Source organism: Terrapene carolina, unplaced genomic scaffold, assembly GCF_002925995.2.
Source record: "Terrapene carolina triunguis isolate 2854851 unplaced genomic scaffold, T_m_triunguis-2.0 Scaffold233, whole genome shotgun sequence".
NCBI classification, from domain to species: Eukaryota; Metazoa; Chordata; order Testudines; family Emydidae; genus Terrapene; species Terrapene triunguis.
The window spans coordinates 3056441-3074103 of NW_020664584.1; the positions used below are offsets into that span (position 1 = coordinate 3056441).

Consider the following 17663-nt stretch of genomic DNA (forward strand, 5'->3'; position numbering starts at 1 on the left):
CTAAGTTGTTCAAAGTCATTCTTGCTCATTCTTTGTTCTCAAATACAAACTGTACAACAGTCTAAAAATAGTGGCATTTCAGTAGTGCTGGCAGAATCATGGAAACCTGATACTCCTCCACAACACGGTATTAGGTCATCAATTGCTTCTTCCAAAGTAACAGAGTATTGGTTAGCAAACAATGACCCCTGGGCCTCACATGGTCTATACAGCACTTGCTGATGGTCTACAGAGAGCAGGTAGGTCACATAATATGGGATCTTTGTCTTGGTTTCCAGGTGCATCTACAGGCATCCAGAAACTTTATTGCAAAGAAGAGCCTGGATATCTGTAGAATCAACAGGAAACAAGGAAGAGCCAACCAATCACATAAGCCACTACTGTAGCTACCACAGGAATGTTACATGATTACAAATGGTATATTGATTAGGAGGTGGTCCATAAGACAGATAGAAAAGGAGGTGCTCAACAAGATATTTCTGTCATGTGGTCCACACTATGAAGAAGTTTGACAACCCTTGTAATACAGAATTTCAAACAGGAATCCAGGACTTACAGACAGGAAGGGGAACCTGAGCACGTTGTCTATCCCCAGAGCTTTCAGCTGCAGGATAACAGGGGCCAGGTTACTTCGCTGCATCTCAGGAACAGTAGATTGAGGCAACTTCTCAAAGTCTTCCTCTGTGAGGGGAGAAGTCAAAGCTCCATGTGATCATGTTTCAGATTCAAACATTGATTATATTGAGCCAATATCCTCTCACTGTCTCCAGTTTCAGTTTAGCATTGTTAATGGGAGTGTACATACTACTGAGGTGCTAACTGCACCAAAAATGACTGGAAGTCAAATAAAAGAAACTTATACCTCTCACCACGCCATTTATGCGATTTGAATCCTAGTGGGCAAAATGATTATTAAATATAAAAATAAAACAATTTAAATAGGGACTGTCAGGGTTGATAGGCTCCACATTTGACATACTTCTTAATTAACTTTTTAATGACTTTATACACATTTTTCAAAACTAAATATTTAATCTTTTTTTCTTAACAGATCAGTGTTTCTAAGCAGTCAGACAATAACAAACAAGTGTGCACACATTCTGAAAGCAAACATTTTTATTAAATGGAAAAATGCTTGCAAAGGCTTTTTACAAAGAGGAAAATATCTGTTCACGTTGGGAAGAATAACTCAGGGTCCTGTTATTAATACATAGGCAATGAGTTTTTTAAAAGCATATAAAGCATTACTATTTGGGTTTTTGTATTTTAACCCCCACTTGCTATTTTACAGAGCCCTTTTTAAAATATTTTCCTTATAAGGCCCAAATCAGGAAAAATATTTTATACAAGGTCAACAAAAGCTGTATTTTACATTAGTCAGTTAACTTGCCATTCTAATGCTGTGACTTCATCAAACCTATAGCCCACACCCAGTATTGACTTCAACTAGCTACATCAAGGTAAAAACTACCTGTGTCTTGTCTCCATTAGGATTTTACATCAAGTTCACTATTTTGATGTAAAAAACAAACCTTTTTTGCAGTGAAGACTTAGCTAAAACTATCAGAATTAAACTGGCTCTCCCAGCCCACAAAGTAATTCATATGCAATAAGAGCTTTACACATTTGTGCCAGCACTACTCCCTTTAAAAATCACTACAATAGCCATGATGTTTGAGCTACTATGTAACATACAAAAGAACTCTGGTAATAACTTGAAAGATTTGGAGTATACTTGTGAGTGCAGAGTCCAGATATTGGCGTTTCCATGAAAAATGTTGGAACACTACACTGTATACTGACATGCAAATAAAGATCTTTGCTTCAAAATTCCTACTCAACACTGCCGTAAGTGGCTTTGACAGTAGAATAGTGCTTACTCCAGCCAGGTATGGAGCCATCTGGACATTTGTATCAACTCATCAGAGTTCAAAAGTAAGCTACAATAACATAATTTAGCATGGATAGGAGTACAACCAACCCCACTGTACACTCAACCCTCAAAAGTCCATTAATGTGGGACAAATACATAAGAGGTAGAAAGTCTTTGTTCAACATAAGAAAAAAGACAAAGCCTTTGCATGTGGCTAGAAAAAACACAAAAGAAGAACAAGTCATTTTGAAAAGTTGCTCTCCCCACTGAGCATACTAAGTCGCAGTACTGATAAAACACACTAAGTACTATGGTTTATTGACTTTGGAGCCACAGTATTATTTTGATTGTCTCCCCAGGTAGTGCATTACATGCTGTTTCAGATATGGAAGAGGTCATTCGTCAGATCTGGGATCACAGATGAGAAAGAGCTTGCAATATGGCTGTTCCCTGGAATCTGGGAACAGGTATCTGATTTTCAAAGGAATGAGGGCTACACTAGTGAAAAGCATTCTACAGTTCAAAAGAAATGCATTATAACAATGGAGTGTTTTAAATCACAGACCAACATAACAAGAGACCTACACAGTGAAGTGTACAGACAGCCTACTGGAAAGATGCCTTTTAATATGGTATTACATAAACCTTACTATGATCATTAATCTTAACCACACACAGAGCATGTGCCCCCTACTCTCACTCCCACACAGTGCTGGAACACTCTCTTGATAGAACTAAGGCAATAGTAACCATGGTAGTACTCTGATTGCAAGCAGTGGGCTCATAAATACACAGAATAGACCCAGTTTACATTTAAAATTGTAATTGTAGCTGATAGCCTAGACATTTAAAGACACACTAGGCCTATTTAAATCTTAAAGCGTCAGTAAAATGAGCGGGAATCTGAAACATGCAAGCAGCTACACAGTTATACTGAAAAGCCTTCCCTCACAAAAGGAAATAGCCAAGAGCTAAATATTTAGACTGCAGCTTTTTGAAGCTTACCAGTTGACTGACTGAATCATTTATAACAACTAATCTCACTACACCAGCCTCACTGAGCCTCACGCAACAAGCTAAGCATTTGTTTATGACAGCTAATGTTGCAAGAGGAATCACATGAGCAGGGAATTTTACCTTTAATTATTCAGACGATTTCCAGACATACGTCTTTGGTAGACGCAGTATCTGAAAGAGCCTTTTCAAACATAATACAGAACAAAACATAACAGATAAATAGGTAGAATGAGTTGGAGTAAATTCTCAGCCTACAGCAGCCCAGAGATATCAACAAGAATGCACTGCTTAGTGGACTTCATGGTCCAGACTTAGAGCAGCATCTTAGGTTTGCAATTGCTGCTGGTCTCACAGCATGTCTCTCTATCAGCCTGCTTTTGCATGTTATTAAAGGGCCTCAATTTCAGAGCCTCTGAAAGTGCAGCACAAATGGGGTACTATGTCTATAAACCTGTATAACATGCATGCATGGGTGCGTTTATTTGCATACAACGGGGTGTGGCCTGCATATATTGTGGGGCAGATTTTCTGAAGCTGTTGGAAAATTTGGCCCTGAAGTTTTAATTATTTTATTACATGTTTACTCCTTTGTAACTGTTCAACTTAATACAGTATAACTTGATTAATTTGATTAACACCTACTAGTATGAGGCCTCTGGTGGATGATTACCATGCTGTCCGCATGATGCAAAGACCATCACGGTTAGCCAAGGAACTTTATACTAACATCACCCTGATCTAATTGCAAGTGAAATGGAGACAGTGCATTCTTGGTGAGAAGTTAACTATAGAATTTGCTTCCTGCCTCTGTTCAACAAATCTGTTGACTTTCAGGTCATGATGCAAGGCTTCTGGTGGGAAGAGTGAATTGGTGAGATGTGAAGAGACCTAATTTTGTCAGCTGTTGTAACTAAAATATTTGTACTGGTGTCCAGGATGAAGCACGAGCACACATCACAAGAGTAGAAAATGTAAAATAAACACCAAGTTAACGTTTAATAATGACAATCAGTTCACCTATGTATTTGCCATATGCTATCTATTTTGTTTTATTATTGATCGAATATATGTAACTGACTTATACTTCTTGTTGAGAAATGCTGAATCACTTCCAGACAGGGGTCTGTGGCCCTTGGTCAGAGCCAGTGAAGACTGCATTGTTTAGAGACCTGGGTTAACTAATCCATGTGAGTAGTGAAGGGAAGTCACTAGTTCCTGCTGAAACATAGATTCCAATTCTTTACTTCATGATTTAATGTTTGTGAATAGAAACTGGTAAAGCAAGCTGCAAATCCCACAACAGCAAGATCTCCTGTGCAACACACCGCCTACCTGTGTAAAGTCTATAACATTTTCCAGAACGGTTCCGGCCTGCACGACCTGCTCTCTGATTAGCTGATGCCTTAGATACCGGGACAACCACAAGGCATTCGACTGCTGTTTTTGGATTATAGGCCCGAAGCTTCACAAAGCCACAGTCGATCACAAATGCAATCCCATTAATTGTGATAGATGTCTCAGCGATGTTGGTGGCCACTATCACCTAAACGTATCAGAGAACATAAAGTTATTTTGCGACCTTCCACTTCTATTAGTGTTAAAACCTGCAGTCAGTGCAATAGGACTCTGATAGGAACAATTTGGAAATAACTCAGTTAAAGAAGCTACATGGAATGCACCTGAGAGCAAAAAGAGGTTATACATAGATGAAGCAGTTCACATCACACTAGTGAGATACTGACAACTTGAAATCTGTCAATTTTTATGATTTTACAAGCATTTTCCTATTTAAACTGCTGTTCTCTCCCACCAAAAACCAGGGAAACTGTCAATACAAGGAAAATCATGAAATTAACTATATACAAAGTGCTAACAAATAAAAACTGAAAACTGAGAAAAATGTTTCTCTGTAATTTCTGTCTGTTATAATCCCAGGTGTCACTTGTGACAACAACAAAAATGGGGATGGTTGATTTAAGCTGACAGTTTCCCTTTAAAGTTACATTCATCACCTTCGATCTAAAGAACTGCAAGAAAATGCTAGAGCAGAGTACAGAGAAGTTTAATTTTTAGTTCATCTGAAACAGCAAAAATTAAATCCTCGTCGTTGCTGACCAGGATCAGATTCATGAGCAATCAGGGCAACTTTCCAATTGCTCATCCCCCTCCAACAGCGAGTCAATGATATAGCACTAGTTAAAGCCAAGCAAAGGCAAAAGCTATGATAGCTCACCCCAGGCAGTTCTACCAATATATCTCAGTTCCAGACAAAGGCCTCACCTAAACAGAAAAGCCAATTGTTCCCAATTGCAAGGTAGCTCTGTGCTGTGGAAAAGTGTCCATTACAGGCTAACAGGAGTCAAACACGTGCAAACAAGTTTTAACTAATTTCTTCAGATCCAATTCTAGAGCATTAGCCCAGTGTGTCACCAAGCCTCCTTTTATTACTGACACAGTGTCTCAGCTGTATAAATTGAAGGAAGAAATCCAACTGGAAAAGTAGGCAAGTGCAGAGTACTTTAAAGAAGAGGATGAGAAGCTTGAAGTGAATGCAGAAACACCTGGGGAGCCAGTGCAGAGACTTAAGAATGGAGAAACTGATCAGGTGGACGGAAGGGAAAGATGATTATAACCATCACATTCTGGGAAGACTGAGAAGGTGGAAGAAATAGAAGGAAGCCAGAAGAGTTTGCAGTCGCTGAACATGAAATGATTCCCTCTATACTGATAGTCTTCACTTGCCTTCTGAAAACTGATAGGCAATGATAGCTGGGGCATAAAGACTGCTTAGAGCAAAATCAGAGATTGCTTCATTCTAAGGATGGGTGGGCAGTATCTACACAATCTATAACCCTTCTGGATGACAGGCGCTATAGCAGTATTATATATGGCAGCCTTACCTTTCTGACACTGTGTGAAACTCTCTCAAACACTTTCATCTGCTCCGAGGAAGGCAGCCCAGCATACATGGGAAGAACACGAAGGTGTTTCTTCATCCCAGAGCGAGAAAGGACTCGAGCCTGTTCTATTAGCATAGAAACGATGGTCTCCACCTCCTCCTAGAACCATATCAAACCAGAAGACAGACCAACAGAGATTAAGCCTTAAAATTGCACAACTCACTCCCAGTTGCATAAGAAAAAGGTACACACAAAGTTTGTTGCTAGTATCTTGTTACTAGATTGTGAAAAACTTCATATTGCAATCATCCCTCTTCTCTCTTTTATGCTTTGATCAGGAGTGAAATAGTTAACAATACTGACATCTGAACTGCCTTAGCTTCAGATTTTGGACCCAACTGAAATTAATGGCATTTGACACCTTTCAAAACTTTTGTTTCAGGCTGCCTGCAAACTGAGACAAAACACCACTGCATCAATTAGCTCAGTTTTTCAAAACTTAATTTAGCAACAATAGCGGCTAGAGAATTTTTCTTTAAAAAAAGCTTGAAATCTGGAGCACAAGATGTCAGCCACTACAAATAGCACCAACTTGCCTAGCTTCCTTGAGACAGCCCAATTCAACCCCTAAAAGAAAAGCATGTAAACAATCTAAAAAGAAATAAAATGAGATGTAAATATGTTACCCATAACGCTTTGCTTGTTCCCTTTATTTACATGGTCAGGAAAAGAAATTGCACTAAACAAGAAATTTGGCATGCAAGACAGCAACAGGCTTCCTTCACCTGCAACCTTTCCCACTCCTAACACAGGATAGCTAAACCCAGTGGTGGGCAACCTGTGGGCCGCATGCGGCCCATCAGGGTAATCTGATTGCAGGAGACGAGGCATTTTGCTGACGTTGACCATCTGCAGGCATGGCCCCCCCGCACCTCCCAGTGATTAGGGTTAGGGCTCCGTTCCCAGCCAATCGGAGCTGCGGGTTAGGGTTGCCTGCAGACGGTCAACATCAGCAAAATGTCTCGCGGCCTGCAATCAGATTACCCTGATGGGTTACATACGACCCACGGACCACAGGTGGCTTACAACTGGCTAAACCACTTTTATTATTATTGTGCATCACAGTACCACCTAGAAGACCCACCTGAGATCAGGGCCCCCTTGGTGCTAAGCGCTATACAAACACATGGATAGGACTTGACCACACTTGAAAGTTAATTTCGATTAAGGTAGGATATTAATTTAAAGTGCAATAGCTATTCCTGAATAATTCTATTTGTGGACACCTATTCTGCTATTCCTGAATAAATTCATGTGTACATAAACCCCTAGTAAGAGAAAGTCCCAGCCCCAAATTGCTCATATCTGAAGTAGGAACCTACACTAACAAGGTAGCATAGTTACTGTACAGTCGTTGGCTTTGCAGTCACATTGTTCCATAGCACCCATATAGAGTAATAAAAAGCTTGTCAGAAGGGGATTAAAATCTATACAATAGCAGGAATTAAAAAGCAAGTTGGAAAATATTTCTTTATCTGAAGTACCAGCTAGGTTGAAATATTACTGGTCAAGTCATTTTAAAGATATTTAACTTAACTGACACAATCTTACAAACTTAAAACCTTAATAGTCACCACAGTTGGAATTTCTACTGATTAATGAGGATTTACTGGCATTTTAATAACTTGGTGAGTTAGACTAGTACGTAAAAGTTTTGCATGGTTTCTCTGGATAGTGAGAATGAAAGTGCACTGTAACATCAAAGGACATAACTCACCATAGCACCAAGTGTTTGACTTTGAGAAATCTAATTTACTCTGCAGGTAGGATTTTCAGAAGGGCTCAGGACTGGCCTAACCCTGCTCCATTCATTTCAGAAATCCCAGTTAATGGAAGCAGAGTTATACCAAGGATGAGTGCTTTGAAAACTCCAGCATACATCGAAGTAGAGACTTTAAGCAAAAAAGAACAGCGTCCCTTTTGTCTGTACCTGGCCAGTTAAAAATGCCAATATATCTCCATCACTCTCTGTCTGGTGAATTTTCATCACAGTTTCCACAGCTGATTTGACATAATCCGGAACAGGGCTGTGGAAAACAAACACACAACCAAGACTTAAATACATGGACCAATACAATCTTCTCTCTTTAGTAAGAAAGGAACAAACTGTTAACTTTGCATAGACATTACAAATCAGTCATGTGTTCATTTAATTCATTATGTATCTTCATGAAATTAACCAGTCAACCCTTGGACCTTCCTGTATCCCATATCCACCAAATCAGAAGCATCCCATTTGTTCCCTTCATACTATCATAAGCTTTTACAACAATGTATGATGCTTTTTATAGTAAAAGTATACATAAAAAGCAATATTTTAAATATTTTTGTTTCCTAACACATGACAAGCGACTCACTCAGGTGAAATTCTAGTGCAAATACTATGGGCTAAATTTTCAAACAATGGTGAAACTGTTTACTGCAAATGCACTCACAAAGGCTCCTAATTGCCTAAGTCTTGTATGCAAATTTTTTGAAAATCTGGCCACAAGCATTTCCATTTCCTAATATTCTACAGGCTTTATTTTATAGGACCTTTGTAAAATTTGGATATGCTCCCATTTACATGCAGGAAGAGTGACATTTTCCCATACTAAATGTGATAACATGTCAAGGCATGTTTGTACAAATGTGAGTTAGCAGGTATTCAAAGAGGGAGGTGCATAAATTAGAAGGCTCGTTTGAACATCTGATCGTAATGGACTGCTATCTGAGTGACCCCACTGATATCAAGGGGCTGCCCGGGTTTCCTTTAGAAACCTTTTCTCCCCCAGAGGTGTGTAACTCACCTGTAGAATTTAGACATTATTGAGAAAAGACTTATTTGTAAGAGGCTAGACACATTTCTTTCAAAGCAAACCGAGGGAAAACCAAAAATCCAGACCCACCAATTTGTCTGTAACTTAGACTGTATGTCTCGTCATGGTAGCCAGGCCACATTGTGCTCAAGGCGGGGGATGGCCATTAGTTGAATGGGAGATCTTTAGATAAAACCCAAATGCAGCACAAGTGGTGGTGATGCTTAGAAGGTGCAGTAGTTCATCCCCAGCATGGTGCATGAAGACACTGTTACCTAGATTTGAGTAGCAATTCCTTTACTTCTTAGATGTTCTTCTCCTTGCAGTTCATTATTACTACTGTTTCATTTTAAGCATCCCCCAATAACATCTGGAGCAAACAGCATTGGGGTGAGGGGTACATAACTCACTAATATGTGACAATGTACCGATCACACCCACAGTTCTTTGATCAGCAAAAATGCAAATTGAGCACTGTATACGCGTGGGCTAAAAGAGCTGACTGCTGCCATCAGACCTGTCCATCCCATTCTGTGGAGGAGAGGGAGCACGAAGCTTCTGCCAGGTTTGCCCATATCCCTTCTGTGGAGGGAGGGGAGGTAAATAATGAAATAACACTGGGCTTGCACCCTCAAGGGGAGGAGAAGCATGAAGATGCCACTGAGTCCCTGCAGCACTTGTCTGAAGTCTGCTCCAGAGGAGAAGGGAACAGGGGAAGGTTCCTGAAGCCCTTCTCCACTGAAGTCTGCTCCTGATGCTCACAAAATAGGAGAAAGACACATTCAACTGCAAAACAATTTCAGTTTTACAACTTTAATGTGTTAGTACCGAAACCATGTAGGAATATTTTGAAAGCATGACTGAAGTCCCCTTAACTGAATTCCCCCCAGAGAACTCCCCAGACACTAACTAGGTAATCTGAAGTCATAGGTGCATATTTCTCTAGTCACCACTTACAAGAATTAAACAGGAACAGACCTCTGTATGTAAAAAATGTCCACCGGAAATGTTCTCCCTTCCACGGTAAGGATCATGCTGGTATCCTTACTGGGGTCGTTGGTCTCATTTTGATTGAAGAAATCTCTAAATTTCTTGATAAAGCAAATAAAAAATTTTTCCATTTTAAGTCAGTTTTTGAAAGAACCGAGGCAGATCCCAGAGAATACTGAAGAATGTCAAGTTAATGTCACTTGCATCTTTCCAAATCTGACAATTTGTTATTTTAATAAAGTTGAAGTCCTTGTTTTTTTAAAATTAAGGCTAGGGTTTTGGTGCCCAAATCCTATTTAGTCTCAGTGGAAGTTGGGTATTTAAATCACTTGAGACCCTTTGGAAATCCCTGCCTAGAACTCTTTTGTGTAGTTATTATGTGCACACTTTTGTACACCTACAGCTGAACTAACAATTTACACATTCAGTCACAGTAATCAAGCACATGCAGACCATGGATCTGTCTTTTTAAAAATCAGAGTTAAAGTGTTTCAGAAAGGAATTGATTTATATTTATTAAAACATGTTAATTATTAATGGATTAATTTAACATATTAAATTGCTTACATATGTGTTATCAACAATACATTAAGAACATAAGGGATTCTGTAATTATTGCAGTTAACTACATCTCAAGGTTTCAAAATATATCCATTTAATAACAAATGTGTAACAAATATACTGTATATAAATATAATGTATATACTTAGATATAATAAACATATATATATATATAGAGAGAGAGAGTCACATATAAATACATGGCTAATATGTCTCTCTCTTACCTACAAGATATTTGAAATTTAACACTTTTTTGATAGTACAGAACTCCTCAAAGATTTAATGGAGTATTGTAATGATATCTCATACTTTTACAAAATATATTCCAATATACATGTAGAATATTACCAAGTATGGCACATTATCAGCACTAACTTAAATTTAAATGCTAAATGAACAATGTAGATTTTTTTTGATGCATTAGTCTTACTTTGTGTTTATTTGCTAATTAGCTAAATTCTATAATTCTCAACGGGCTGTTGAGTTACTAGTGAGAAATAGCAAGGTTCTACTGCAGTAGATCATTTAATAATCTTACATTTTTAATAATCAATGATTGTGTCAATTTGTCATCACCAATATAGGGCTTAAGTCTTTTGGTTTTATTAGACAGGAAACAAGCTAGATTAAGCAGCAGGAACATCTTTAAATAAAAACAGCCATTTAGGAAAGAAATAGCCACAAATACATGATAGAAACTGATTCATATTAAAATAACCCGCCAAAAAATGAGCTTACATAACAAACAAAACTGCAAAGAAATAGAAACACAGCAATTTCACTACTTGTAGGTTCTTTTTGCCCATCACCACCATTCAGACAATTCTCCAGATAAGCAGACCATGTAGGACGAGATGTCTTTACTGCTAGAAGTGAAACTTCCACTTGAGCTCACTTAATTTTTAAAACAAACTCGTAAACTGTACCTCTGCATCCAGTGTGGCTGATGCTACGATCACGCGAAGATCCCCTCGTTTCTTCTGAATCTAAGACAGACAGTAAGAAATTAATGGAGAAATGCCACTCACCCAAGAATGATTAACAGACATGAGATGTCCTACAACATCCTGACCATCATTAACTCTTAGTTACAAATACTTAACAAGCCACACGACAACTGAATTAGTTAAAGCTCATCCAGCAGGGACTGTGCAAGACTCTTTTTTCAAACACTGGGATAGGCTAACTGGTGCCTGTTCCAGAATGATCTCTGTAATCCTATTCCTCATGCCAGAAAAATCAGGAGAAAGTATCTCCAAGGATACAAATCACTTCATACCAGATTGCTTATAGGGAAACACTATCAGCTGCCATGGAAACAGACTTACTTTACGCCCATGTGGGATAAAAGAAAAGAGGAGTTATGTGTTGTGGAGGCAACAGGGTGGAACCTGAGCGCCAGCTGGGGAAGGCAGAAAGCTGTGTATAAAGAAAGGGTTTAGCCCAATAGATGCATTATAAACCTTTGCTCATGAAACTTTTCCCAACAGGGCCACCAAGCCGTGCAGCAGGATTAAAGGATTAATGGTGAAAATCAAAACAAAAACTAAAAAGGGAAGCTAGTGAGGAATAACCTTTTTTAACAAACCGATGGCAATGTCTGTATACAGGGTTCTTTCATGGGCTTCATCCAGCATGAGGACACTGTTAAAGCAGAAAGACAAGGTTTCAATAATCAGATCTGATTGCCTTTGGAACCAAGACATCCTGTCTCAAAATCCCTACACTTTCAGAGAAGTGCCTGGAATTTTAGGCACATCACTCATTAAAGTCAACGTATGTTTGTAACTAAAGTCCTCTCAAAAACAGAGGGAAATGCAGCAAATTACCAGTGATAACGCTTTAATTTACTAACCATAACACCAGGCATTACAAGTAGGGATAGGCAAGCTTCTTTTGCCTAATTTTAAACCTTCTTGAATATCATGGGTTTGAAAGTTTACTCAGATGTTACCGTTCACATTCTACTTCAGTGAGATTGTGGAGAGAAGAGGAGCAGAGAGAGAAAAAACAATCCTGTGTATGTGTGTGGGGAGGGAGAATAAAGATTGAAACATGGAATGAAGTGGGGAGGGAAAAGAAACAGGAAGGGGAAATAGAACACAGGCTGTATATTAAGCATCATCAATGCCAGCTAGTTTTTTGAAGAGGTGCAAGAGGGAATTTCTTCTATCCTTAATACACAATACAGACTTTCCTGGCACTAGGGATTTTGTTTGTTTTTTAGTGATAATCCTGAGGGGAAACGTGAGTTTAAATTAGCAAACAAAATGATTTGCAAACTAATTTAGCAAACCCAAACAAGAGTGAGAAGTTAACAGAACAGCAAATTCCATGAGATTCATTTATCCCTACTAACAAAGCCATTGCATCCAAAGATGCTTCTCAACATTTATTTTTTCATTAGGGACGTGATCTGCTGCTTTTCCTCTTTTGATTTTGGTTTTCATTTGCACCATCTTCTCAGTAGCTCAGTTTATGCAGTGAAAGTGCAGTTCTGCTCTGAAAAGTCACTATATTAAAAACTGCAGCTCTTTAGTCAACCAGCTAAAACAAGTTTTTATTCGTGTTGACCCTGCAGAGCCAGCACAGCTATAAAAGCATGAGATGTATTCTATTCTGGTTTGTGGATAATAAAGATTAACTAAATTTTGGTTGCAAATTATTGTTACTGATGCACGGGCTGCAATGAACCCAGCTTGACTTTCAGATTGTGTCTGCAGGGATGGCAGTAAGGAAAAAAAAATGATTTGAGCTGAAAAGAAACTGAAAAAAACCCAAACCTAAACTGAATTCTACCACTGCCTCCCTACCCACCCACAGAGACTTTTTCAAAGTACACCCTTGTTGTAAGGTAGGTGTTTTCCCTTTCTACTATAAACCTCATTTTCCAGGGGGCTTATTTCTTGACTCTGCTTAAATGTCTCTGGACTGAAACAAAATGCTCAGAATTGTACTTATGCCAAGTCTTTGTTTCATGCACTCCCCTGAATTTAGTGTAGCATATGCTACAGTACGCAAGCTTCCTCCCACAGCTCTGCTGCTGGTTCTTGACCTCCTGAAGCAGGCACTAAGTGGTGCTGTGTTGCATAGTGGTTCTGTGAGGCAGAGATTCAGATACGAGCGAGGGTGCATCTGTCCAATGGCTGCTTGTGACCATAGTCAGAGGAGCAGATGTTCAACTTTAAATGAACAAAAGCAAACCCTCCATTGGGCTAGGTTACCCAGGTTTACTTGGTTACCTTAGAAACCTTCCAATGGTGGGGCACTGTTTGCATGTAAATTATTTCCTATAATTCCCTAATAAGGCTGACATTCAAACGCCAAGATCAGCTTCAGTCTTTGGGATGTTTATTAACTGCCTTTTAGCCGGAAAAAATTCAGACATTTGCTATGGGTCTGCCAGTCATCAGCGAGGATCTGCTCCATGTAACATGTCTTTACCTGTATCTCGTTAATAGTGGGTCAGCCATCATCTCCCTCACCAGCATACCATCGGTCAGGAACTAAAATCAAACACCAAGAAAAACGAGTCATCTATAACCTACCTCTAGGCTCAAGCTCAGCTGGATAGGCTATTTATATTACCTGTTTGTAAGAAACTAACAAGTATTCTGGATTACAAAATTCTATTTATATTGCCTTTGACACATTTTCTATGTGCCTTTCACGCTCTGCAGTGTCAGCTACAGACATGTGCTTCTGAACGCTAGTACTGAAAAATAGTAAGAGCTACAAGTAAGGGACACCAAATCAATCCAAGTATAAGCAGATCAAATTTGTGTAAGAAATTCATATTTAATTTTTTATAAATTAAGTTAGTTCTTGTGCAAAAACATGGACTGACAGCACTAAAGACAGCAGTTCCTCATTCTGGCCTGCCATCATGCCTCAGCCTGCCTTAAAGAATGCCACATGTAGAGTGAAAAGCTTCATTCTCTGTGCCCGCTCAGATGTCGGCACCTCTAAGGAAACTGCTTAACAAGTGTCAGGTAACTCAGATCAGAATACAGATGATGTTTTGTGATATGGACATTTTCCTCTTAGCTAATGAAACCACAATCTTTTCACAAAAACAATAATTTCTAGCTGCTCTGGACTTAGAAACAAAACCTTTTCAGTTTACTCATGAGTTGGACACGGCCCTGAGCTAGATATGAACTGATGACTTTGAGGCGAAAGGTTACATATTTCTTCCCTTACCAATCCCATAAGCACCAAAGTACTAAAAAATATTTAAGAACTGTTTTGTAAATACACATCCTCCTATTGTTTTATATTGCTTTTTAAAATTACTTTGAATTATTCAAGCTTTTGACAATACTTTTAATAAAGGTAAAGTATTAGATAAATCCTATTCACTGTTATTATTCCATAGAAAATAAAACAAACTCTCTTCTCCACATAGCATAAATAATTTCAATATTCCCCAATGTGATAACAGAACAAAGCTGTGAGGGGGGATACCAGAAAGCTACAGCCCACATGAAGTCACCTTCAGCTAGTTTGTTCATTCTCTCAATCTAATTTTATCTTTAAGGTGGCTAGGATAGCCTAGCTTCAATTCATTGCAGCCCTTCCTTTCCACTTCACTGGTATCTCGGGTTACACTAGCACTGGAGCAATAGCTGATCATAACCACCTTGAAAAGCTCCTTTGGGTTTAGAGTGGTGGCGGCTGGTATTAGCAGAATAGAACATAATGTTCTATTCATTTTATTAAGATTTAAATAACCATTTAAACATTTTAAACATATGCAAACACACAGAGGGTAGAATCAAGAACCTTACATAAGCTGACAAAGTCCTTAACAATGAGCAAAAAAAATACAAAATTAAGACTGAAAATTCAAGTTATATCCCTTAAAAAAAAAAAACTCTTTTCAATAAACTAACCCACCATCCCAGAAATAAGGATTATAATAAAGCACTATACCACTTCCTTTATTAAACTTTAAAAATATTGAAGGCAGTGTGACTAATGACTATGGCAGGGACCTGAGAGCCTGTTCCTCATTCTTCTACTAACCCACTGTATTATTCTGTGCAATTCACCATTCTGTGACTCAGTTTCACCATATGCAAAATGAGTATAGTACTATCTATCCCACTCATTGGGTGTTACAAAGCTTACTTAATGTTCACAAATGCACTTTGAGAGCTTCGGCTAACCATTTCAGGATACCGGCATTCTGCTTAAGTTTCACCTTAATTCTTGTAGCCTGTGGGTCCGTGCAGTCATCAAATCGAATACAATATCCAACGTCATGACCCAGCACTGCGCCCCTTTCTTCAGCCACTCGGCCTGCAACCTAAGAGAAGAGAGGTTTTGCAATGCAAGAGAAACGGTACAATGGAAATCTGTTGTAAACCACCGCCTTTTCATAGCCTTGTTTGGGAGTGGGGGGAGGGAGGGGGTAGGAAACGTGGAGTGTGAAAATACTGTCATTTGCACTGATTCCACTGGACTCAAATTCTGCTCTGTATAGCAATATGTCCCGAACAAACATTCTGTAGTTACTTTAAAAAACATTAGGATTAATTAAATTAAAAAAAAAAACATGACATTTCAGTTTTTCCAAAAGAAATTAGAACACCAGATGAAAAAAACCCAGGATATATGGTCACTTTACTTGTAGATAACAGTGAAACCAACAACAAACAGATCAGTTTCACTCTGCTTTTGCTTGAGAAAGCTATGGAGCTATCTTCTGTGATAGAGAACTCAAACGGAAAACATGGGAAAGAGACTGCCCCTCAAAACAGACAGAAAGCTGAGGGAAGGACAGAGTAACAAACACACATAGCCCATTGCCCAAGCTTGGAGGCAGAGGCTTCCTAAACCACCTTGCAGCAGACAGGGCACATAAAAGATTTTTTTAGATTATTTTAGTTTGAGTAATTTGGCACTTCTAGTGGGAAAAACAGGGAAAGGGGAGTCAGAAATCCACAGTTTGATTACCAGGCCTATGCACTTTGGTAACTGCACTGCTAATCAAAACACAATCTTTCTCCAGTAATCCTGAGATTACAGCGTTCACTATCAAATTCAAAATAAAGGCATTAAAGAATGGAGGGAAACAACCTCCACTAACCAAAAAAACCACGCTTGAATATTTGAAACTGAATTTTTAAAAGTTATTTCAATAGACTGCATGAATCCAAGTCAGGTGGCCATGAAAAAGGAACAAGTTATCGCTTGCAAAATCATATGCACATGGACAGCATCTTTACTGTCTTTTTCTGCGAGGACAAATATTTTATGTTTGCAAACATGCTGAGTCAATTAACAGCAACCCTGTCCGGTGCAAACATTTATAACCTCCGAAATATTAGCTTTAGCTGAATTTCCTATTGGGGTAAATGGAAAAATACCTGTAATTTATTGTTTGTGGTAACATTCATGGCTGCTCAACCAGACTTTTTTCCACATGATCAACACTGGTAAATATGGACATGAGGTTTGTCAATATTTTTTCATGTTTTCAGTCAATGTTTTGCAGTAATAATTATTATAAAAGTCTTCACACATTTAATGGATACTTCCAATTTATACCTTATTTATAATATGCCAATTTCAGAAAATTTCATCGGGGTTGCCAGCAATCTTGAGAGAGAGAGAGCATGTGCACATTTGTGTGTGTTTATGTATGTAGGGAAGGTGGGCAGGTTCTGCTCTAAAACTACTATTTTAATCAATGGCGGATCTAAGTTGGCCCAAAAACCAAGGGAAGGACTGAAGTGCTCAGTTCTGATACCTAATCTTTTACTGATGAAGACTGAAGACATTAATGTAAGGTTCAAACTTAAAATGTCAAAGTAACCACTCCAGAAAAAGAGGCACACATTTGTAAACAGTTTAGACCCATGCCTAATTTGTGCATACAGTTGCTGAAAATGCTTTCTTAAATCTAGAAATCATGTGCCCAATTTGTTTAAAAAGAGATATAATCAACTTAAAAATCATATGTTGTAAGCCAAATTTCTTTACGTATGCTACTAACACCTAAAAAACAAATTTAAAAATCCAATTTACTTATTTATAGACTTTTTGCATTTCTCTCAGCTTGGACAATGAAAAAAACCATTTCTGCCCAATTCACTTTTTGTTTACACTCAGTTTCACCTGCAGGTCCTTAGTGCTGTAATGTTTGTGTTTCAAACACTGCAAGGGAATGTTTAAATTAAAAACAGCTTGCACTGGAATTTTACATAAACTGTAAATGCATTTCTATTGGTCTTCTATTTTACAAATGCTTTTAAAATAAAATCTTTAAATTAGAACTGAGGCACATTTGTGCTACGTATTGTACACACACCGAGAAACAAACAATCCCTACCCAAGAGAACTTGCAGTCTAAGCTCCCTGTCTGAAAACTGATAGTACGCAGGCAGATTGCTGTGTCCTCACAGGTCCATACGCGTACAGCAGCCTGCTGCACACTATCAATTGCAGGATCAGAGG

The 17663-nt window shown here is 38.5% G+C and overlaps 1 protein-coding gene across 3 annotated transcripts in view; it reads right to left on the reverse strand.

The window, feature by feature from the left end:
* The window catches only part of DHX35 (DEAH-box helicase 35), a 44890-nt gene that overhangs the window by 17862 nt on the left and 9365 nt on the right, over positions 1-17663 (reverse strand). For all 3 annotated transcript variants that reach the window (XM_024202024.1, XM_024202023.1, XM_024202022.1), the window contains 9 exons: positions 15406-15510; positions 13644-13705; positions 11774-11843; positions 11126-11185; positions 9627-9739; positions 7781-7877; positions 5791-5949; positions 4223-4433; positions 557-681 (listed from right to left, as the gene is read on the reverse strand). In XM_024202024.1, coding sequence (XP_024057792.1) covers positions 557-681; positions 4223-4433; positions 5791-5949; positions 7781-7877; positions 9627-9739; positions 11126-11185; positions 11774-11843; positions 13644-13705; positions 15406-15510 — 1002 coding nt within the window. The remainder of the gene's footprint in view (positions 1-556; positions 682-4222; positions 4434-5790; positions 5950-7780; positions 7878-9626; positions 9740-11125; positions 11186-11773; positions 11844-13643; positions 13706-15405; positions 15511-17663) is intronic.